The sequence below is a fragment of the Orcinus orca genome, chromosome 3, assembly GCF_937001465.1.
Source record: "Orcinus orca chromosome 3, mOrcOrc1.1, whole genome shotgun sequence".
NCBI lineage: Eukaryota > Metazoa > Chordata > Mammalia > Artiodactyla > Delphinidae > Orcinus > Orcinus orca.
Window position 1 is genome coordinate 38,050,055 of NC_064561.1, and position 24,439 is coordinate 38,074,493.

The 24,439-nt window shown below is 47.0% G+C and overlaps 1 protein-coding gene across 2 annotated transcripts; it reads left to right on the top strand.

The window, feature by feature from the left end:
* Window positions 1-3,327: 3,327 nt before the first annotated feature.
* C1QTNF2 (C1q and TNF related 2) lies at window positions 3,328-24,425 on the top strand. Of its 2 annotated transcripts, XM_004285253.4 has the most exons (4): window positions 3,328-3,496; window positions 3,822-3,919; window positions 19,578-19,830; window positions 23,638-24,425. In XM_004285253.4, the coding sequence occupies exons 3-4, from the start codon at window positions 19,587-19,589 to the stop codon at window positions 24,249-24,251; spliced, it is 858 nt and encodes a 285-aa protein (XP_004285301.1). In that variant the 5' UTR covers window positions 3,328-3,496; window positions 3,822-3,919; window positions 19,578-19,586; the 3' UTR covers window positions 24,252-24,425. The 2 variants fall into 2 exon arrangements, with proteins under 2 accessions (XP_004285301.1, XP_049564447.1); XM_049708490.1 differs by lacking the exons at window positions 3,328-3,496; window positions 3,822-3,919 and adding an exon at window positions 9,790-10,283.
* Window positions 24,426-24,439: the final 14 nt, after the last annotated feature.

Consider the following 24,439-nt stretch of genomic DNA (forward strand, 5'->3'; position numbering starts at 1 on the left):
CTTTTTTATCCTGTGCGGCTCACCTTAAACGTTACCTATTTGAGCGATCATCCCAGATCTCCCAATCAAAATACGTTCTCTCGCAGACTCCACACCATCATTCTGTGCCACAGTTCCCTCTTCTTTTCCTTCATAACTCTTACCACAATTTTGAATTCTGTGTTTGAGTGCTAGTAGAATATCTGTCTTTGCATAAGCATCATGGAGATAGAGACCTTGGGTATCTGTTCATGACTGTGACCCCCAACATCACAGTGCCTTGTACACTGTAGTTGTTTGATACTTAATCAATTAATTAATTTATTTGAAGGTTGATTATAGGATCGAAGAGGGGCTGAGGGTAGGAGGTGGAATTGAAAGAGGAAAAGAGGAAAGAACAGCAGTCCTCTGGATTTCTTCCCTGCTTGTTCTGCTGTGCACTCATCTCCCTTCTCTGACTTTTCCAGCACCTATAGTTCACAGCATGACATATCAATTAGGGTTCAAGTGAAGAGACAAAACCCTTCTAGCTCTTTTAAGCGGACACGGATTTAATAAAGAGAATCAACTGAGTTCAGAATCAGGGCAGAGCAAGTTGTGCCTGGGCCTCCAGGAATGATTCCTAGAACATCACCCCAGTACTGACCACCTCCCCTCCCCATCGCACCCACAACCTGGAAGCAAGAGCTCAGGGAGCCACTAGCCCAGTCTCTGGCTACCGGAACACACCACCTTAGGTGTAATCGGAGAACTGGGAGCTACTGCCAGAACTCCAGAGCTGTGCTGTACCTTTTGGGTCAGACCCAGCAAAATGGAGTCCTCCCAGGCCGCTGTCTCCTCTGCCCCTAACTCAACTGGTTTTTCTTCCTAACTCAGTTTTGAGTTCAGGTCTTACACAGCACACAGGACTAGCTAAACCTAAATCTCAAACAGGAACCCAGCAGCAAGGAGCCTAGAAAACAGATCTTTAGCTTCTTGGCCTCTGCAGTATAGGAAGGCACACTCGATGAGAGGCGTGGAACAAGCAAATCTACCCCATCTGGCACATGGCTGCCCCTGCCAGACTGTCAACTCTCTGTGGCCATCAGTGTCCTAATGTATCCACGTTCTCTAGAATGAATGAAACTATGGAATGAACTGAAATGAATCAAAGGGGGAAAGACTTCTAATTTTTTATAACACATTGTACCTTTCCTATGACATGTATTGTATTTTGCATCTTACAGTAATTTGTGCTCACATTCATTTTCCCTGTAGACCAGAAGTTCATCTCCTTGTCTCCACATTCATAATAGGTAATACATGTTTGTGGACTGAATAAAAGACATAAACAGGCTACTGGGGAGAAGTCCTGAGCCCCGTTCCAGCTTGAAGCAGCTCCTGAAATAGCCATTTCATGAGTACTTTGGATTTCCTGCTCTGTGATGCCATCACCACTGCAAGGATCCACAGGACAAGGCCCCAAGGGGGAGCTTCAGGGGACCTGGTTCCAGGACTCCTCCAAACGCTGGAAAAACATCTGTTCCCATTCAGGAAGCCAGTAAACATTTATTTACTGGGTGCTGAGTGTGGCACCACTGCCTTTCCCTATACTGTTCATTAACCATCTTCTTGCCAATAAGGGCATGCCAGTGATTTCAACTTGTGTCGCAGTGGAGTCCCATGGGTAACACATGGAGATTCTTACTCTACCCTAGGAGAGGGGCTTTCCTGAGCCCTTTAGATTCTGAATGGCCTCCTGGCATCCTAAGCCGGGATCCCTCACCTTTTCCATTCCTGACACATCTGGAAACAGACCAAGGTACCCAGAGGGGGTGGTGGACAGAGGTCCCCTTTCCAGCCACCTGTGAATTGACACACTAAACCCCACTGCACGTGTCATCTTTCAGTCATGTTTAGAGCTCTCACCCTCTCCCTCAGGCTCAACTGGACATCACTTCCCCAGGCCTTCCCCTGGCCTCCCAGTTTCATATTCAGTGTCTTCCTCTTCTGCAACACTTATTTCACATGAAACCACTTGTATCATCCTCACTAGACTCTAAGTTCCACGAGGCCAGGCACCAAGCCTATTTGGTTTACCTCTAGATCCCCAGCACCTAGCCAGGGACTGACACGTAATAGATGCTTATTAAATGTTTGCTAAGCCCACTAACTTTCATCCTCAAATAATATTTATGTAATATTAATAATAATTCTCTACATAGTTTGATTGTTTACCAAACATCTCTATGAGTGAGTGTCCCAACTCTAGGGGGAAAGACAGTGCAGGTAATATAATTATTATTCTTCCTCCTTTTCAGAAATGAAATACCACCTATGAGATAACTAACTTGGCTAAGGTGGTGGAACCAGCTTGAGAATTCTAATGCATATCTGCATTAGACTATAAACCTTGGGTCATACACCATCTGTTCACCTGATGCTCTGGCAGCCAAGTGAAATACTGGTAGCTAGTGGAAGAGAGCAGTGGAAGGAATAGAGAGAAGCAAAACCCAGGCCTCTGATGACTTTTCTTTCCTCTAGTGTCTGCTTGCTACCTAAACATGGTCACTCTGCCCATCTGGGAGCTGGGGTCCTCGAGCAGGGGCATGTCTCTAAATGACCTGAGGCTGGGCAGACAGTTAGTGAGGCCAGCGAAGCCTCATCTTCTGGGGAGGACGGAGATGAGGGCTGGGACACAGGGGTGCCTGTCCATTATTATGTATGTGCACACTTACATTATGGACCAAATCCACACCAAGGCACATATACATATAAACACATACAGAATGAGCCACCGCACAAACAGGTTCCACACAGCATTATGCACATACACACTGATATGAAGTTACTGCTGACTCATACACACATTTAAACGTGCACCCAACACATATATCCAGCAACTATTGTGTACACACTGAAACTGAAGTACACTTCTGTTGCACACCAAGCTGCAAGCTTGGATATGTGCGTATATATGTGCAGACACAGCCCTGATGTATGTTTGGGCACATGCACTTATGCATGCACACACACACACAAAACTAAACATGTACACACGATTCCTAATCACTCTCAAGTACACACACATTCAGTACACAGGAAGAGGTACTCTGTTATAAGCTGTCATGCCCACAGCACAACCCCTAGATCCACAGCGAGATGAATGCTCACGTACAAGCAACACACATGCCTCTTCAAACACATGCACACATACCCACGCACTTGCAAACGCCTGGGTAACAATCACTCTCGTGCACAGAAAATTTCAAATGCACTGACAAGTTCTACGCACTGAGCGATGCATCGACACACTCAAGTTGTTGCCGGAGCTAAAACGTTTTTCCCAACCGATGCCCAAGAGAGCGCGCCTCGCTGCGGGCCGGCCCACGTGACCCGGCGGAGAGCTCTCCCGCCCATGACGGGATGGGAAAAGTATGCCCGGGGCGGGAGCCGGCTGGGCTGCAGCTACGGAAGGCGGGACGGCCCAGAGCTTCGTGGCTGCAGACCCGTCTGGACGTGGCCGGCGGCCCTGAGGGTAAGTGTCTGCGCGGTCTGCCCAGTCCGCACCCCCGCCACCCTCCGGCAGGGATGGAAAGTGCGGGCGGGGAGGGGGGATACGCGGTGCTGGCGCGGGTAGGAGGAGATGGGAGGGAGGGTACTGCCAACACCCCCTCTTTGCAGGCCGGGCAGCCTTATGAATTACAACATGAATTGACATTTATTGAGCGCTTACCGTGTGCCAGGCTCTGTGCTCAGAGGTTTTATCGTTGATAGTAATAGCTCGACCATTTGTCCTGCACCTATTTTGTGCCAGGCCCTGCCAGCCCTCCACTTAAGCTCTTTCGTTTCCATGACAACAGGTTATCACCACCTGCAGAAGGGGCACCGGGCTCAGAGACGTTAATGACTTGCTCAGGTTGCACAGCTAGTAGTTGGTGGTAAAGGGATTTGAAGCCTGGTAAGTCCGAGCCCAATATCCGAGCTAACAATCATAGTTACTTATCAAGTGCATTATCTAATTGACTCTTGACAACATTTCTTTCATCAAATATATCATACAGACAGGCAAGCTGAGATTTGCACCCAGCTCTTCACAACTCTCTTCACTCTCCCTCCCCACTACTTGTCTCCAAGCCTTGTCTTATTTACTTTGTTCTTATTTCTCCATCCCCACTGCCACTGCCCCATTCCAGGGCTGTTCCTCTCAACTAAACTGTTGCACTGGCTCCCTGCAGCCTCCCAGCCCAGGCCTCTCGCCCAAAGCCTGAATCCTTTGTACAACCTCAGTGCAATTGTCCTCTACCCTTTGACTGCAAAACTCTCCTGCGTGGAACCCTTCAAGGGTCACCTCCTTAGACTGGCCATCTCCCAGAGACCCCACTGAACCAGCAGCAATAGCAACGACAGTGTCCTCTATGTGCCAATCCAAGGCTGATGCTCAGTTAGTGTTCCAAGTCCTCTCTGCTCCTCCATTTCTGCCCTCCCATCTGCACAGCTTTTCTCTGATTCATTCCGTTATCTGGTAATCATATCCAGTATGCTCACTTTCAACTGCCGCTCGGCAAACCTTCCACACTTTTCAGAACCTCACTACTGCCCTTCATTCTAATACATCCAGAGCAGCACAGGCTTCCTTTCTTCCCAGATGTCTTACTTCTCCCCATCCCCTAGCAGGGACACAGCCTTGACTGTCTTCCAATCCTTAAGCCTTCAGGTTACCTTTTGTTTTAAATGATACAAAACTGACAATGCTTACCTTAAAAAATTCACACAGTACAAAAAGGTGGAAAGTGAAAAGTAAAAGGTCACACACTCCTTCCCAATTCTGGGAGGTAACCCCTTTAACAAGATGTGTGTCCTTTCAGGAATTTCCCCCACAAACATACATACACATCTCTATTTATCTGTGTCTATCTTGTTTAAACTCAAGGATAAATCATACTTGACATTCCCTGCTGCAACTTGCTTTTTCACTTAACAGTGTACACTGGCCATCTTTCCATATGTGCGTATACTTTGTTCCCGTGTACAGTGTCATTACACAAATGAATTGAGATTTCTTTCACAAGTCTGGGGCATCTCAAACCTACTCCGCCTCCATCAAATATTCAGCAAATTCCCCCAAGAAGTTACTTCTTTCTCTGCAAATCCCTCCATTCTTCCCTATCTTGCTATTCCTCCTCTCATCTTCACCTGCAGATTGGACACAGATGACTGGACCTTCTTTCCTACAGTCCCAGTGTCTGGTGCTTTCTACTCCTGAATGTTCATCATGGGGCAACACAGACCCTTTATATACTCACAGCTTCCCCCACCCCTTCCTCCAGGTCAGAGGACTGCCAAGCTGGCTTTACCTCCATGAGGCGAACTCCTGCATAAGTCAGATTTCTGTTAATCAAATTCTAATCTAGGTTTACTTTTGAAGGGAATTCTATGCCAAATCTTTTTTCAAGGAAATAATCTTCCTTTGGATTTGTGCATTGCTGTAACTGGCTTACTTCTATAACACACACACACAGCTGCCCTGTTAGTTAAGGCTTTATGTGCATGGGTCCTGTGCCCAAGCAGAGGGGCCGTGATAGAGGGGCACGAGCCCTGGGCCCTGAATCAACAGGCTTGGGTTACATCCCAGCTTTGACCTGGGAAAAATGACTTCACTTTTCTGAGTTCTGTATTCTCTCCTGCCAAATAGGGATGATAGCATCAGCCTCTTAGAACTGTGGGGAGAATTAAAGGAGAAAACGAACATCAGAGCTTTGAAATAAGAACATACCTGCAGAACAAACACATGGAGAATACCCTCTTCCTCTAGATCATACGCCAACAAAGGCCATGCACGATACATAAGTGAACAGGATGCATGACATTTAGGAGTGGTGAAGACTTGACACTGAAGAATATAGGTCCTGTGTATTACTTTGCTAGGGCTGCCATAACAAAGTCACAAAGACTGGGTGGCTTCAACAACAAAAATGTATTTTCTCACAGTTCTGGAAGCTAGAAGTCCATGATTAAGGGGATGGCAGATTTGGTTTCTTCGGAGGGCTCTCTCCTTGGCTTTCAGATGGTCACCTTCTGACTGTGACCTCACATGGTTATCCCTTGGTCTGGGTGTCATGTCCTAATCTCCTCTTCTTATAAAGATACTAGTCATATTGGACTAGGGCCCATCCATATGACTTTGTCTGACCTTAATTACCTCTTTAAAGATCTCATATCTAAATGCAGTCCCACTCTGGGCTTCTGGGGGTTAGGACTTCAACATATGAATTCTGGGGAAACACAATTCAGCCCATAACACCTTGTCCAAGAGGTAGCCAATTGGTGCCCTGCCAGAATGCTGCAGATCCTCCTGATTCTCAAGAAAAGCTGGAAATCTTTTTTTTTATTTGAAGTATAATTGAGTTATGATATTAGTTTCAAATGTACAACATAGAGATTCAATATTTTTACACACTACAAAATAATCACCACAATAAGTCTAGTTACCATCTGTCACCATATAAAGTTATTACAATATTATTGACTGTACTCCCTATGCTGTACATTACATTCCTGTGACTTATTTATTGTATAACTAGAAGTTTGTACCTCTCACTCTCCATCTGTTTCACCCATCTTCTCCCTTACCTCCCCTCTGGCAACCATCTGTTTGTCCTCTGTATCTCTGAGTCTGTTCTGTTTTATGTTTGTTCATTTGTTTTGTTTTTAAGATTCCACATGTAAGCGAAATCATATGGTATTTGTCTTTCTCTGTCTGACTTATTTCACTTGGCATAATACTCTCTAGGTCCATTCTAGGTCCATCCATGTTGTCACAAATGTCAAGATTTCATTCTTTTTTATGGCTGAGTGATATTCCATTATATATATCTTCTTTATCCATTCATCTATAGATGGACACTTAGGTTGCTTCCATATCTTGGCTATTGTAAATAGTGCTGCAATGAACATAAGGGTGCATGTACCTTTTCAAATTAGTGTTCTTGTTTTCTTCAGATGTGCATTTTCTCAGAAGTGCAATTTCTGGACCATATGGAATTTCTATTTTTAATTTTTTTAGGAACTTCCTTACTGTTTTCCATAGTGGCTGCACCAATTTACATTCCCGCCAACAGTGCACAAGGGTTCCCTTTTCTCCACATTTTGGCCAACACTTATTTGTTGTCTTTTTGATAACTGCCATTCTGACAAGTGTGAGATGATATCGTGGTTTTGATTTGCATTTCTTTGATGATTAGTGATGTTGAGCATCTTTTCACGTGTCTGTTGGCCATCTTTAGAAAAATGTCTATTCAGGTCTTCTGTCCAATTTTTATCAGGTTGTCTTTTTGCTGCTGAGTCGTATGAGTTCTTTGTATATTGTGCACATTAACTGTTTATCAGATATATTGTTTGCAAATATCTTCTCCCATTCAGTAGGTTGTCTTTTCATTTTGTGGATAGTTTCCTTTGCTGTGCAGAAACTTTTTAGTTTGATGTAGTCCCATTTGTTTATTTTTACTTTTGCCCTTGGCTGAGGAGGCATATTAAAAAAAAATATTGCTAAGACCAATATCAAAGAGCATACTGCCTATCTTTTCTTCTAGGAGTTTTATGATTCCAAGTCTTTAATCCATTTTGAGTTTATTTTTGTACATGGTATAAGAAAGTGGTCCAGTTTCCCAACATCATCTATTGAAGAGGCTGTCTTTGACCCATTGTATATTCTTGCCTCCTTTGTCATAGATTAATTGACCATACAACTGTGGGTTTATTGCTGGGCTGTCTATTCTGTTTCCATTGATCTAAGTGTATCTTTTTGTGCCAGAACCATACTGTTTTGATTACTGCAGCTTTGTAGTATTGTTTGAAATCAGGGAGTGTGATACCTTCAGCTTTGTCCCCCTTTTTCAAGATTGTTTTGGCTATTGTTTTGGGGTCTTTTGCGTTTACACACAAATTTCAGGATTATTTGTTCTAGTTCTGTGAAAAATGTCATTGGTATTTTGATAGAGATTGCAATGACTCTGTAGATTGCCTTGGGTAGTATGGTCATTTTAACAATATTAATTCTTTCATCCGTGAGCATGGTATATCTTTCCATCTGTTTTCTTTCATCAGTGCCTTACAGTTTTCCAAGTACAAGCCTTTTACGTCCTTGGTTAGATTTATTCTAGGTATTTTATTTTGAAATCTTGATTTTAACATAAAATCTCCCAAATTTTACATTGGCAACAATTTCAAACGTTAAAAAAAAAAAAAAGACAACAACAAAAAAAAACCAGAAGCATGGTGCAGTCTATGGTTTGCATAATGTCATTGATAAGCCAGCTGGTCACCCCTTGTCTAGATTATAACTTCCTCGGTGGCAGGACCATCTTCCATAGTTCTCAGCCAGAAGTCCTTGCACATTGCAATCTTAATAAAAATCTGATCACTGAATGACAAAATTCCAATTTTACATCCTTGTTTAAAGTAGGGCACACCCGTAGAAATCCTGCACCTTTGCATTCATGCCATGCTGTAAAATCACCTCAGCTGTTACAACTGCCTTCAGTGCCATTTATCACAAAGCTCACAACTGTTCAACTCCTCACAAGCTCACTGTTCTCACCATTTTACAGATGAGGAAACAGCAGACCCAGGCCTGCTCATTATTCCTTCTCCCATTATATCTCTCACTGTTTTCATATAGTGCAATTATATCAGAATAACACTACTACTACTGAGTGCTTACTGTGGGCTGTTACTGAATGATCCTATTTAATATTCACAGTTACTCTATAATGGAAGTATGAGCAATCAAATTACTCATGGAGACATTTCTAAAGACCTCAAATAATTCAAACTGGTGTAATTCAATACAGCTGAAGGATGGCAGGTATTTCTGTTTACCCATGAGAATTTCTGTTTACCTATTAGAATAGCCTTGCAAGGTTCTTGACAAACGTTCACTCATAAAGTGAAACAATAGATTTTTTTATACCATGCTATTTCAAATTCAAATGATTCAAATAAGACGATACACATTGCTTTTCCCATTTCACAGACAAGAAAACTGAGAGATTAAATAACTTAACAGAGGTCAAACAGCTAGAAAATGACTCTTAACCATTACTTAACCACCAGCTCAGCTCTGTGCTCTCGAAGGCTAGCATTGTGTCAGATCTTTAGAGTTACCCTGAATGCCCATCACAGCCTGACTGGAAGTGACTCCATGGAAACCAGCAAGCCCAGGGAAGTCAAGGAAAACTTAGTGGGCTTCCCTGGTGGTGCAGTGGTTGAGAGTCCGTCTGCCGATACAGGGGACGCGGGTTCGTGCCCTGGTCCGGGAGGATCCCACATGCTGCGGTGTGGCTGGGCCCGTGCGCCATGGCCACTGAGCCTGCACATCCGGAGCCTGTGCTCCGCAACGGGAGAGGCCACAACAGTGAGAGGCCCGCGTACCACAAAAAAAAACCCCAAAACTTAGCTTTTTCTCCCCAGCCCTTCAGAGTTCAGACTTTGTTCCTCTCCCTCAGTTCCTGGATCTTCAAGCACAGTCCTTTCTACACCTTTCCAAGGAATCATCTAACCCCCAAATTTCCTTCCCCTGCCTTCTGTATGGTCCTGGATGCTCCTCAGGGGAGCCTGTATCAAAGAGAAAAGAGGAGCAAGGCTTGCTTTCTCTCCTGGTATAGGTAGGCCAGGTGGGACCCTCAGTATAACCAGATGGTGTGCCCTTTAAAAGCAGCAACCACATCTTTTCATCTTCAGATCCCCAGTATCTGGCCTCCAAGGCAATAAGAATAAGCCACACCATTTATTAGGCAGTCTTTCCAAGCCATGGTACCAAGTACCTGCATACGTGATAGCCCATTTGGCCTCCTGTCACTTGATGAGATAAACATTCTCCCATTGATTCACCTATCTCTGTACTGTGGAGCCTGAACAAACCAGGTGGATCAGGGGTACAGGGCCAAGCCAGACACCCTCATCCTTCCCTCAGGACGGAACGGCAGGAGTGAAGGCCAAGCCTCCCTAGGAATCTCCTTTGGTAGCAACAGACAGAAATAAAACTCAAACTATCTTACCTGAAAATGGAGAATTTATTAGGAGCCTACAGGGGCCTCCACCTGAAATGCCACAGGACTCATGGAGGTCAGGGTGATTTTCCGTTGGCTGAACTGCTGTTGGTGACAATTTTAAACAAGGTCTGAATTTTTGTATCATGTTTTGCTTTCAACATCCATCATCTTGTTTGCTTTTCAGAAGGACAAATAATAGCTAATGCTTTTATATCTCTTCCATAGGGCAGGCCTTACTCTAGGAAAATTAAATCCTCATAAAAACCTTCTAAGGTAGGTACTATTATTATCGTCCCCATTTTGGAGAGGATGAGGATGAGGGAGAGAAGATAAGTAACTTGTAGAAGGTCCCACAGCTAGTTGGTGGGATTTCAACTCCAGCAACTCTGCTTCCATCTAATACAATACCCACCGTGTGGCTATCAAGCACTTGAAACGTGGCCAGTGCTGCAAGTGTGAGATACACACTGGGCTTCGAAGACTTAGTGGCACTTAAAGAATGTAAGATGCCTCAACAATTTTTACATTGATTACATGTTGAAATGATGATATTTGAGATATACCGGGCGAAATAACATATGAAAATTAATTTCACCTGCTTCTTTTTACCTTTTTCACGTGGCAGTGAGACCGCTTAAAATGACACATGCGTCTCACATCCTCCTCCTATGGGGCACCGCTCTGGTCGGCCACTTGGAGGCCGGCCCTCAGGAGAAGCTGGCTACAGGGCTCTGAACACCCTCGGGCCTCCTCGCCCGTCTTCACACCCCACACGTCAGCTGCCTGCTTCTCTCACTGCGGTCCTTGGTCTCCAGGGCGGAAAACAGCTGTGGGCAGGTCCAAAGCCTGACGGCTTTGGCTTCAGCCGCCCGGGAGCCTGACTCTGGCCCTCACTTCGAGGACTTAAGTCCCACGTGAAGCAGCCAGGGACCCAGAGGGTGGGCTCCACTCCCATCACATCACACGCCACGCGTGTTGGTGTGTAAGAGTTTGGGCGTATCTGTCAGAAAGTAGACCTTGCTGGCGGTAACGCAGGGCCCGCCACGCTGACTTCCGCGGTGCCGTTCGAGTTCCCGCTGAGACAAACCTCGCGAGATCCTGGCTCCTGCTCCGTCATTAAGTCTTGCTTTGGTATTGAACCTCTTTATCTAGACTGAGCCAAAAACAGGGGCACGGGGGTGAGGGGAGGAGAAAACAGCAGATCAAATATTTTCTGAGGCCTCTTGGCAAGTGGGCCCCATGACTTTTAATCCTCTGTATGTAGACTCAGTGCTGGAGTGTTTCCAAATGGGCATCGGTCTCCAGATCCCAGGAAAGGGGGCTGGTTCCGTGAGCACTGCGGGAGGAGCGGCAGCCAGACCCTTTCTCCTCCCATCGGCCTCTGTCAGCTTCTCAGAGAAGCTGTTTCCAATTTGCTTCTTGGAATTCAGGGAGGGCATGGGGTGTTTTCATCATGGAAATTTCACTCCCATCAAAGCGAATTTTCAGTAAGCTTCATCTGCGAGCAAGCGTCACCCCAATCCCATCACCAGCCCTTTCCTTTTAACTGCAAACGCAGGGAGAATTGCCCGGCTGCATCAGGCTCAGGTGTCCTCCACCTGAAACACTCCAGGGGCTCCTAGTGGGAGGTCAGGACTGCACGCTGTTAGTTCCGCTGCAGTTGGTGGCAGTTACGGTTTTAAACAAGGCTCTAACTTTTGTATCATGTTCTGCTTTCAACATTGGTTATCTAGTTTGATTCTCAGGAGAACTCTGTAAGGCAGATGGGGTGAGGGTTATGATCTCCATCTTACGGGTGAGAAAATGAGGCCTGGCTAGGAGGAAATGACTTTTTCCACGTGGCCAGTGAGTTATAAAACCAGGCCTGGGACCCACATGTTCTGAATCCAAGACCAGTGTTCTCCTTGGGTTTCCCTCAGTAGCCAAGTGTGGTTTTGTCATCCTTTTGCTCCCTTTGCTCTTTTGTTACACGAGTGACCATTTCATTCAAGGCCGTTGAACAGCTGTGAGTTGAGCCCTTACTGTGGGCAGGGCAGACCCCGTGCTAAGCTGTGGTCATAACAGAGAGCAAGACAGGCAGGGCCTCTGCATTCCTGGACCTTCCACTCCAGGGGGAAGACAGACAACAGAAAGTTAATGAGCCAAGGAACAAAAAATGTATAATCACAACTCGGGCCAAGTGCTTTGGAAGGAGGACCAGGGTGGTCTGAGCAAACAAGCAGGGGTGGGCCTCTCTGAGGAGGTATTAGCCCTGAGACTTGAAACATGGGGCAGGCAGCTATCTGACGGCTTCTGAGGGAGAGGATTACTGTGTCACACTCGGGGCTAGAAGCTTTGAATACATTATCTCATTATTCCTGGATGAACTCCGTGAGGTAGGTATACTATTATTCCATTGGATATAGTTGAGGAAACTAAGTGGCTGTGTTTCCCACAGCTCTTAGTCACTGAGTGAAACACCATCCCTACCTGTCAGTGTGTCCAACCTCATAACCAACAGGTCAAATTTATTTGAGCACAATTTATATCTTCCGGTCTCCAAGGGAGATTGTGCAGAACTCAGGCTCAGCCACGTTGCTCAAGGCCCAGACAAGTGTCCCTGGAGTTTCCACATTCCGGTAGAGGCACTGAGAGACCCATATCCGCACTGCTGGCCCTTCTCACATCACAGTCTGAATAGAGGGCCCTTGGGAGGGAACCAGGGGTTCATGTCCTGAGAGCTAAGGGCAAGAGCAAGGAGGAGGAAGGCTCCGCCTCTGACAGGGGACCTCAGGCTGGGGCCCTTTAAGTGTCTAATGTTTTCCTAGAACACTTGTCTTTACGAATCATGAGCTACTTAACTCAGAGATGAGGAACCCAGGGACTGGGTAAATTAAAACCAGACTAAAGAACTTCATCCCAGCTTAGCACCTCATGATTCCATTTTGGGGGTTGAGCCAAGTAACATTATTTTCCCCTCAGCAGGAAGACTACCAGGCAGCCTTCCCTGGTCAACTTACACCAGCAAGGACAATTTAGGAACTAAGATAGTTTTTTTAAAGGTGAAGAAGGACTAATGCTTATTTTTTCTTATCAATTGAACAGACATTTATGGAGTACCTGCTGTATGTAAAATATTCTGCAAGCCCCCTCCCTGGAATGGGGGTAGGGGCCCTGTGCTCTAGGAGGTCAAAGGAAGGAGGGATTAGAATTGGATCGGGTTTGGGTTAGAAAAACTGGGGAAAGGAGAAAACTTCTTTGAATCCAGGGGTATCAGGGCCCTTTTGGATTTAGGCCACAGCCTTGTTTTCTCTTCACCATGAATTAATTCACCGTGAATAATCACGCATTAACCAAGCAAATATTTCTTGAATACCCGCTATGAGCAAAGAAGTTGGAAGCCCTGGGGATATAGCTGGTGTCCCTGCTCCCATGGGGCTTCCATTTTAACGGGAGAGGCCCAGTAAGTGGGCAAGCAGACAAATGCAGTGAATACGGGTGAGATGTAAGGGCTGGAAAGACAGGACAAGGAGCTGGGCTCCAAAGGGAGAGCTGTCTGAGAGGAAGGCCTTGGAGGAAGTGACATTTAAGCTGAAACACAATAGATAAAGAGCCAGCATGCCAAGAGGGTGGGCCCCCGGGTTGCAGGCAAAAGGGTGAAATGGAGCTTCGCCTGAAATGGGGGGGGGAGTGCAGGAAGAGAGGGGAAGAACCAGGGTTAGGATGGAGGCAGGGGGCCATTTCCTTTAGGGCCACATCAAGGGTTTGCTATTTGCAGCCAGCAGCCACTGGAGTAAGACCGTCCAGGAAGTGATGTGGCTGAGTTACGTTTATAAAGGATCTCTCTGGCTTGGGCTTGGAGAGTGCCAGTGGAGGCAGCAAGAGACAAGGCTGGAGGCTCTTGATGGCTCTAAGCAAGGAATGAGGTGATGGGGCTGAAGGGGAGGTGCTTTGTGCACCCTGGTCTTTTGGTTCAGCCCCTGGGGACACCCCGTTAATACTCCAAAGGGGCATCCCAATGGTGGGATGTCAGGGCTCAGAGGCTGCCCCCCATCACCTTGGCTAAACCACGTGTGGGCCTCTCAAAGGACAGGAGGTTTCCTCAAGCATCAATCTCAAGTACCCTGAAGGAGAAAAAGCATCACTTTTACATTTTCTTAACCATGTATTTTATATGATATAATAAAAGATGAGACATCAAAGAAATTTCTCTGTTGCTGTGTGTGGCTTTGGCCTATGCTTCAAGGTCTCTTCTGTAATTTCAGATATTTCGGAAGAAAAATCCAAAAAACACTGACATAATGGAAAGCATTTGGGTGTTAAGGTCTGCCAAACCCAAGTTCAAATGTAACTTCTGCCATGAACAAGTTGTATAAACATGAGCAAATTAACCTCTCCGAGCTTCAGTTTACTCTTCTATAAGACAGGGAAAAAAAAAAATAGCAGGGAAGGGAACAAGGCATAGTACATTACATATAGTCTTCAGAGCCCCTCAGACACATGTTCGAATGTTCTCCCCAGTACTCGAATTGTGTGATTTGGGGTAGAATCATTTCACTTCTCAGACCCTCTGTTTCTTTTTTTTTTTTAATATTTTATTTATTTATTTTGGCTGCATTGGGTCTTAGTTGTGGCATACGGGATCTTCGTTGAGGCATGCGAGATCTTTCGTTGCAGCATGCAGGCTTCTCTCTAGTCGTGGCACGCGGGCTCCAGGGTGTGTGGGCTCGCGGTTGAGGTTCGCGGGCTCAGTAGTTGTGGCGCGCAAGCTTAGCTGCCCCGCGGCATGTGGGAACCTAGTTCCCCGACCAGGGATCAAACTCACGTCCCCTGCATTGGAAGGCAAATTCTTTACCACTGGACCACCAGGGAAGTCCCCAAGCCTCTGTTTCTTCCTCTGAAAAACGGGACTATAAGTTTACTGCCTTCATAGGGTTTATTGTAAACTTCAAATAAAATAAGTCCAATAAAGAGCTTTGCACAGTGCCTGGAAGTTTGTAGGTGTCCAGTTAAGTCAGTTTGCTTCTGCCTCAGTTTCCCTGTCAGTAACCAATGAGGTTGGCTAAAATGGCCCGTTGGGGCTCTCTTAAAGTTTGTCATCCTAAGTTTATTTTTAAGACCCAGCAAGAGTTCACCTGTCTGGATGCCTTGCAGCCTTGGCCCCCCTCCAAGCCCTCATCCCCAGGTTTTTCCACCACTGTGGTGTGGAGAGTAGGCTGGGAGCAGGGCTATTTGGAGCTGGTTTTTTCAGAGGTGCCCCTCTGAAACAGAGACACTCTGCTCCCTCCCTCTAGGTTTGGAACCAGAACCTAGTCTCCCCGCCTTTGTTTCCAAAACAGTTCCTGGCTCGAGCTGCTTCAGGAACCTCCAGGCTCCAGCTCTGAGAAATCCCTTCCTCCCTGCGTGTTCCAGAGCCTCCGCCCCGCCACTGGGGCCCACCCTGGGCCAGCATCACTAAGCGGGATCACTCAGTGAGCCCCTCTCTCAGCTCACTTCCTCCGCCCTCCCTCCCTCCCTTGTCCCAAATATTCGCAGGTTGCAACTTTCCAAACTATTTCAAACCTGCTTTGAGAAGTCGGTTTCTCTTCTGGGGCCCCAGATGTGTCCCAGCTCACAAGTAACACTAAGACCAGTTTTGTAAGATTCTCATCAAGTAGACAAGGGAAGGAGATGGAGATTCCTGGGGCCTGGGGAATGCCTAGGACAGTTTTCCAAAGTCCATCATGCATGTAACTTCCACCGAGTTTGCCTCCCACCTCCCACTATCACTTATGCAGCCCATGTGGAGCCCAGGTGGCACCAAAGGTGAGACTTCTTCCTGTCCCCCAGTGCAGGTGTAAGACTGGCTAGACCACCTGCCCCCCTTCTCAGCTCACCTCTTTCTAGCCTGAAGGAACGAGGGGAAGGAGAAGTAAAGGGACAGACAGCAGGGGGATTCTTGTTTCTTGGCAGGAACAGGGCTAAGCTCCTCGGCCCGTCTGGGCCTGGCAGACAAGGATGTCTCTTTTGTTGGGGGCCCTCTGCGGGCTCCTTGGCGGTTCCCAGGTTGAGCCCTCTGACTGTAACAGCCGTGAAGCGGGCCACCACACTTTCTTTTGCCGGCAAGTCCAGGCCTCGCCCTCAGCTTCTGGTTTTCAGGCATCCACCCTGCATGGTTATCACTGCTGGGCCCCTCACTTTCCGTCCTGGTGCCTCCAGCTCAGGCCGGCTGGGGCTGCGGAATGTCTGGCACCTTCTGTCTACCAGAGAAGGCAGGCGAGAAGGCAGTCAGCCCGGTTTCTGTGCAACTGAGAGCTCTCTCTTCCCCCTTTCATGCAGCAACCAGCCACTTTCCCACCCACCAGCTTCCAGAGGCAGGCCTCAGATTCATTTCCACGCCTCCTCCCCTTCCCCACCACACGGGTTGCATTTTATTCAGTAAAATCCAAGAGTGCCCAGAGTTATGGAATGAGCTCTCAAACTATTCCTTTGTCATTTCTTCACTTTGGCCTGACCTCTCAATTGAGCATGCAGCCTCTCGTGTGTCCTGGTGCTCAGGTGAGAATTTTGATTTTAACACCCTACTTCCCTGACCCACTAAGTCTTTCTTTGCACCCTCTCCCAAGGGCTAGATACCCAGACCTAACCTGTGCCCCTGTCAAGTCCCTTTCTTTACATTGTGCCACAGGCCTTCCTTGCATCCTAGCAGATGCTCTGTCCCAGGGTCCCTGGCGCTGTGGCCTTGTCTGGGGGTTTCCAAGGTTTCCATGCTTATTTGTGGAGCCTTGCTCAAGATTCTTTAATAATGGGTGTGCACTGCCACAGAAGACAGTGTTCTTTGTGCAAAAGTGATATTAGAAAGGGGTATAGAGGCATGAAAAATGTACTATCACCAAACTGAAACTTTTTTCTTCAATTCATCAGGATTACAGAAACTGAAAAGACAGTAACTTTGTTACTATATGATGTCATGTTATTTAAGGCAGTATCTGGTACTAGATCATCTCTACCTAGCCAGGGACACCTCTGTGACATTTATTCTCTGAGGTCCAGAGAAGGAAAGTAACTTATCCAAAGTCACCAGGTTGGTGAACCTTGGAGCTGGAACTAGACCAGGCCCCCGAGTGGCAGCACAGTGCAGTGCTGCAGTCTCCCCTCCTCTCCCTGGCAGGGGAGGCCTGGTCTTCTCTCCCCTTCATCTGTTCCCAGGGTTAAAGATTTGGAGGGGTCAGGAGGAAAGGTAGAATCGGCCTGTTTCCAGAGGTTGCGCAGTGGTCTGGACAGGCTCCCAGGCCTCAGGCAAAGCAGCATATGAAGGGAAGGGAGGTTGAGGGCCCAGGAGGGAACTGTGAGCTCCAAGGGTGAGACCTGAGCAGTGGTCCTCCCCTACTGCCAGCGCCACGGCTGCGGGGAGCCCCCTCATGCTTGAAGGCTGTGATGAGGCAGCTGAAGGCTGTGCGGGAACGGAGAAGCCAGCAAGACTTCATATCTAGTAAGAGAGGGCCAAGTGGACTCTGAAAGTCTCAGTCAGCATCAGAGGTGAAGGGGCTTAGAAATCATCTAGTCCAGTGGTCCTCAAAATGCGTCCGTGAACCGACAGCCTCAGTGTCCCTCACATACCACATAATAATGCAAATCTTCCAGCCGCAACGCAGACCTACCAAATCACAAACTCTGGGGGGGACCCAGCAGTCTGGGTTTGGACAAGCCCTCCAGGTGGATCTGATGCATGCTCGAGTGTAGAAACCAACCCCTTATTTTTCAGGGGGGGAACTGAGGCCCAGAGAGGGAAAGGGGCTTGCCTAAAGTCACAAAGCCAGTTACCACTTCAGAGCTCACCTTAGAGGCAAGAAGTCATACCTGGAATGTTCTCTCTCCTGGTTTCATTCCAGGGAGAGAGGCTGTTGGTCACAAAGTGACTGAGCCAGTTTGTTGAGAGATCTTGAACAAGTGGCTTATTTCTGCTCTGGACCTTGGCTTCTGCATCTTCCCGGTGAGGGGCTGGAGGTAGATAATGTCTGGGCACATAACACTCTGGTCTCTGGTGTGATCATGCCCCAGCCTTAAGGACACGGTGTGAAATTAAGACATATTGAGACTTGCAAATTGTCCCAAAAAAATTATATCCCACACGTCTTTTCCAGGAAGCTATTACACCAAATGTGCCACCAAAATGAGAGAGTGAAAAAATAAAATAAAATAAGAGAAAGACATGGGATTCGTAAAGCAGGAGATACAACGCAGGAGAGAGGCAAAGACAATTGCCATGATGGTTATAAAGGAAAATCCTGGGGTGACAGCTTAGCATGTACAAAGGTTGGAAAAAGAGAATGGAGAGCTCCAGGACTTATGTCTTTAGGAAAATAAATGGAAGAGGTAAATTATCTGATACATTCGATAATGTAGAAAATAGTGGCGTAGAGAACTAAGCAAATAAAATTATTAATATCTCCAGTAAGAAAAGTGTGTGTAAGAAAGGAAGTATAATTATAGTACAGTGCTTAGCTTAGCAGTAAACAAGACACAATAATTCAGAGTGAATTTTGATTCAGTCAAAGATTATATCTGAACTGCATGAGGGAGAGAAAACAGGGTCCTAGAGTGACGGAGGAGGGCTGAATCCTCATCTGTCACATACAGGAGTTCAAAAGGAAATGTCCAAAATTGTTAAAAAGAAACCATGTAAGCATATTGTCTTTTAATGTCAGTAAATGCCAGAAGAAATACCCAAAAGAGTTTGGAGTGGGCGAGGGTTGAGGGGTGGGTATGAAGATCACACACAATTTTTCATTTTAAGCTTTATGGTATTATTTGACTTTATAACAATGTGAGTGTATCATTTTTATTATTTTTTAACTGGGAAAAAAGAAAAAAAAAGCAGTGTAGCCTGAAGCAAAGCACACAAGCTCTGGATTTGCCCAGCCTCGTTCAAATCCCAGCCCTGCCAACTGCTAATTGCCTGACTTAGTCATGCTGTGAACTTCTCTGAGCCCCCATTTCCTCTCCGTATCTATTCGGTAAGGATGCCGTGAGATTAAGTAACGTGTGGAAAGCTCTTAGCCCAGGCCTAGTGCACAGGGAGCCCACCACAGAGGAGCTGTGCCCACGGCCCACCAGTGCTGTTGAGGCTTGGGGCACCTTCGCTCAGAGCTGACACCTCACTTCTCACCCACCAATGTGCTGCCCCAAATCCTCTGGGAGAGGCAGCCTAGTTGCAAATCACCGCCTGCAGTTGGAAGTATTGATATTTCTGCCCTTGTAACTTTCCATTCATGCCACATATTTGAATGAAACCATGGAATTTTTCTCTCCATCCACAGCTCCTCCCCAGCAGCTGTCACTGGGCTGTCAGTCCTGCCACTCTGGAGCGTGACAGTGTGAGGACGTGTGCCTCCCCCGCAGGAGCCCTCCCAAGGGTATTCTGAGTCCATGACTCAGCTCATCCAAATATGTCCTCAAGATGTGATGACACTGTCCAGCTACTTGTATGTGATGTGGGAGATAGGAAGGATCAGAAATGCAACTGTGTCTCTCCCAGATGCCCTCTCCTCCTCTTGATGCCTTTCTGACTGACCCCCAGTTAGCTCACAGCTCTCTTGCCTCCCATAGGTGACCACCATGATCCCCTGGGTGCTCTTGGCCTGTGCCCTTCCGTGTGCGGCCGACCCGCTGCTTGGTGCCTTCGCCCGCAGGGACTTCCAGAAGAGCTCCCCTCAACTCATCTGCAGCCTGCCTGGCCCCCAGGGCCCACCGGGCCCCCCAGGATCCCCAGGGACCTCAGGAATGGTCGGAAGGATGGGCTTTCCAGGCAAAGATGGCCGGGATGGCCAGGACGGGGACCGGGGGGACAGCGGAGAGGAAGGTAAGAAGCCCAGTGCCTGTCTCTCCTGTCCCCACCTGGGGTTGACAACATCTGACACGAAAGGGGTTTGCAAAGTTATGAAAACTAATGTGAATTCCATTTCATTGTAAACCAAATTAATGTGTTTTTAAAAAACAGAGCAGTATATTCTCTGGAAAGGAACAGTGAGCATCAGATCTGTTCCTGCCCCAGCTGCACCGTTGATTTGCTGAGTGACTTTAAGCAAGTCTCCTGAAATATTATTCAGAACTCTTTCGGGCGCAAGCGACAGAAACCCGATTTATAGCCCCAAATGGAATTTATTGGCTCATACAACTAGTAAGTCCAAGAGCTGAGCTTCAGGAATAGCTGGGTCTAGGAGCTCAAATATTGTTGTCAAGGCTTTGCTTCTCTCAGTGTGTTGGTTTTGTTCTCACAAATGTTGGAAGTTATGAAATGCCCACTGGTGGGCTCAAGCCTACCTCCTCATGGCTTGATCCACAGAGCAATTCTCAGGATGACTGAGTCTCCTTGATCACATGTGCATCCTGGACCAATCCCTTTGACTATGGAGGTGAAGTACCACCATTTGCTAGGACTGGGTCAAGTGCCCACCCCTTGGTGTGTGTGAGTGTGTGGTGACGGCAGTTGGCCACTGTGACTGACAGCCTCCCTAGGACCACATGAAGTAGTGAAGGGCAGGGTGCCAGGGGTGAAGGGGTGCCAGGCAGGTAGCAGACAAGTTGGATACTGTCTACAGCCCTTCTCATCCTTGACATTCCTTATATCCTGAACGCTTACCCCAGTAACCAAGCACTTTTCAGTGTCAGCAGCATCCCAAAGTGTACATTTCGAGCATTAGTGAAATCATAATTTTTATTTGTATGGCATTTTAACATTGACAAAGCACTTTTGAGTATGCCGCTCATTTGCTGGTATAGCAATACCATCCTATGGGTGAGGTATTCTTACTATCCCCATGTTACAGATGAGGACACAAAATCAGAATGATTAAGTTGAGAACAGCACGTCATAGCTGCAAGAACTTAAACTTTGTAACAAACCGGGATACCAATTTTGACAAATTACCTCGCCCGTCTCCAAACCTCAGTTTCCTCTTCTCTAAAATTGGGATTATAACAGGACCTACCTCACACGGGTGCAGTGAAGATGAAATAAAATAACATGTGAAGCACCTGTCTCAGAGTAGACATACAATAAATGGTAGTTGCCCCTTAATAGACTTGCTGAGCTCACACCACAGGCTGGTAGCAGACTCCAAATCCAGGCCCTTTCCTACCACATCAAATTAATTCCTCCAAAAGCACCTCCTTTCCAGAAGAATAACTATAAAAATAATGATAATGGCTTTGACTTAAGGGGGGTCAGAGTATGTCTGGCACTGGACAACATAGTTCCCATTTCCTGACCACAGTGATCAGTTGGGATCTGAGCGTGTGCTCCAAGCAGAGCCAGCCAGAGTTTGCATGACATTTTATGACATGATCCATCATCCTTATGAACCCTAAGAGAAACAGGATATCTCTGCTCTTGACTTTCCCCACCTTGATTAAGAACTCTGAGGATGTAGGTTTGGGGCTGTTTTGGCTGTCTCTTCTGCCATGTATTGAGTCTCTGCTGAGAATTAAGCCAACACACCAAGGAAGGCAGTGTTGAGAGATGCAGAGTCCTGACACACATAACCCAGATAAAGCTGGGTCATCCTGGGACCAGTCGTAGGACAGGATAATCTCCAACCACCCTCCCCCTGACATACACATACAAACCCACCTCCAGAGAAGTCTTGACAAGTAAAAGTCAGCTTTTCCAGAAGTTTCTCAAAAAAGGAAATCAAAAAGGAAGCACACACCATAATACGTCATAAAACTTCCTTATCTATTTGTCTTCCCAAAAAACTCCAATCCAAAATGACCCTGTCTTTATTCCTCCTCTTCTCATGGTCCTTTCTCCCACCTTTCATTTATTTTCATTTTTTCAAAGAACAGCTTTTTGACCTTTCTTAGTTTTATTTTTCCCCCATTCCTTTTATTTATTTTTAATTACACGTATAATACACAAATACATTTTCATTGTAATATATTCAAACAGTATAAATAAAGCAAGATTTCTTCTTAATTCTTACCCCTCGTCATCCTCCTTTCATCCTCCAAAGGTAACCACTATTAATTGGTTAAATGTATAACCTCCCTGGCCTCTTTCATATATTTACATGTATGTATAATAATACCAAACACTTCCAGGCACTCAGCATAGCATAAGCAATCCGTTCCTGGAAACTAGATGTTCAGTGAGAAAATGCTATTTGGAAATCTATTTCCCTGTTTCTTAAAATAGGAAAAATTTAAATGCATTACACGTGAACACAAAACTCTAAAGCACAGAAAAATCCCTGTATGTGTACAAGTAAGGAGCCAAGTACCTTGTTAGGATGTGAAATATCTGCAACATTACCTGCTGATCACCCAGTTTGTAGGATGGTTAACGAACACTTGCTTTGTGTGCTGTGATGCTAAGACACTGCTTAGCACCTGGCAACCCCTCCAGCAGCAGGCTCCCTGACTGACATCTGGCATGCTTTCCAAAGCATCTACCCACAGCTCTGCCAGTCTGCCGGTTGTATCAACCGTACCGCCATCGTGTTTGGATGTGACTCCAGTCGTTACCCAGATACAGTTTGTATAAAATGTTGTATTGAGTTTGGGGGACATAAATATAAATGTTTCCCACATAATCATCGGCCAAAAAATGTTGTATTGAGAGAAATGCACATTATTAGAGTATGGGTATTAAAAACCCAGAGGTGTGCTACAGACACATATTACTGTGAAAATGTAATACTGTGAAAACGTTCTGCAGGCTATACCAAGTGTATTTAGCAAGTGTTTACTATGTGCCAGGCACTTAAATGGGTGTAGAAATAGCGTTGTGGTTTCCTCTGAACAAAAAGAAGTTTCTGCCACCTGCTTGTTCCTCTTCACAGTGTAGTTTAGAGAAGTTTTCAAACAGTGCATGCAAATCTGCCTCATTTTTTAAACTCCTGCAGAGAATAGCACATAATGGATGGACCATCATTTTTCTCATTATCTCCCTTTGGTTGGGCATTTAGTTGTTCCTAGTGTTTTGCTATTGTAAGCAATGCTGCTGTAAAAACCCTTGCCCTTGGGGCTTCCCTGGTGGCGCAGTGGTTCAGGGTCCGCCTGCCGATGCAGGGGACACGGGTTCGTGCTCTAGTCCGGGAAGATCCCACGTGCCGTGGAGTGGCTGCGCCCATGAGCCATGGCCGCTGGACCTGCGCGTCCGGAGCCTGTGCTCCGCAACAGGAGAGGCCACAGCAGTGAGAGGCCCGCGTACCGCAAAAAAAAGAAAAAAAGCTTGCCCACGTGGGCAGGGATCTTGGGCACTGGGCAGGGAGTTCACTAAGGTCAATGGTTTGAAGTCAAGAGGCTTCTTGCAATTCTTGTCTCAACCCATTACCAGCACAGCCGGGGGAAGGATTGACCTGGCAGACAAATCAGACTCTTCCTTAGAAGGCAGGACAAGGGGAGGGCGTGAATTGTTACAAGTTATTTTTGCCCTGATCCACATGATTCTGGAAGGTATGTGTCACATTCGCCTTTTCCAGATAAGAAGGGAGAAGTGCCCCTGGTTGTACCATCAGGATTTGCACCCATTTCTATGCGACTCCACAGCCTTCATGTTCTTTCCCTTATCCAAAGGCTTGTACTCTAAGGATGGAAAGCCCAGGCCAACGGCCTCTGCCTAGTTCTCTGAGGTCCCCTCCGTAACACCAGCTGCTCTGTCTTCCAGGTTCACCTGGCCGGACAGGTAACCGGGGAAAGCCAGGACCAAAGGGCAAAGCAGGGGCCATTGGGCGGGCCGGCCCTCGCGGCCCCAAGGGGGTCAGTGGTGCCCCAGGAAAGCATGGCACACCGGGCAAGAAGGGGCCCAAGGGCAAGAAGGGGGAGCCCGGACTCCCGGGCCCCTGCAGCTGCGGCAGTGGCCACGCCAAGTCGGCCTTCTCCGTGGCAGTGACCAAGAGCTACCCAAGGGAACGGCTGCCCATCAAGTTCGACAAGATCCTGATGAACGAGGGCGGCCACTACAACACGTCCAGCGGCAAGTTCGTCTGCGGCGTGCCAGGGATCTACTACTTCACCTACGATATCACGCTGGCCAACAAGCACCTGGCCATCGGCCTGGTGCACAATGGCCAGTACCGCATCCGGACCTTCGACGCCAACACGGGCAACCACGATGTGGCCTCAGGCTCCACCATCCTGGCTCTCAAGCAGGGTGACGAGGTCTGGCTGCAGATCTTCTACTCAGAGCAGAATGGGCTCTTCTATGACCCATACTGGACCGACAGCCTCTTCACGGGCTTCCTCATCTATGCCGACCAGGACAACCCCAATGAGTTGTAGACAGGCCAGTGCTGGGTCACCGAGGAGGCCACCAGCTTCTGAGCTTGGGCTTCCAGAGCAAGACCCCTAAACTGTCTGTTGGGAACTGGAAGTTGGGAGCTTCTAACCTCTGGCCGACCTCCTCTGCCCCTCTGTTCCTCCATCATTAAATCCAAGCTTTTTTATTCATCCTTCCATCTATCCATTTG

Excerpts from the sequence above, each read along its gene's own strand:
- C1QTNF2 (XM_004285253.4), top strand. The coding sequence starts at position 19,587 with ATGATCCCCTGGGTGCTCTTGGCCTGTGCCCTTCCGTGTGCGGCCGAC. Across the intron at positions 19,831-23,637 it reads GGGGGACAGCGGAGAGGAAG|GTTCACCTGGCCGGACAGGT; the intron begins GTAAGAAGCCCA and ends TCTGTCTTCCAG.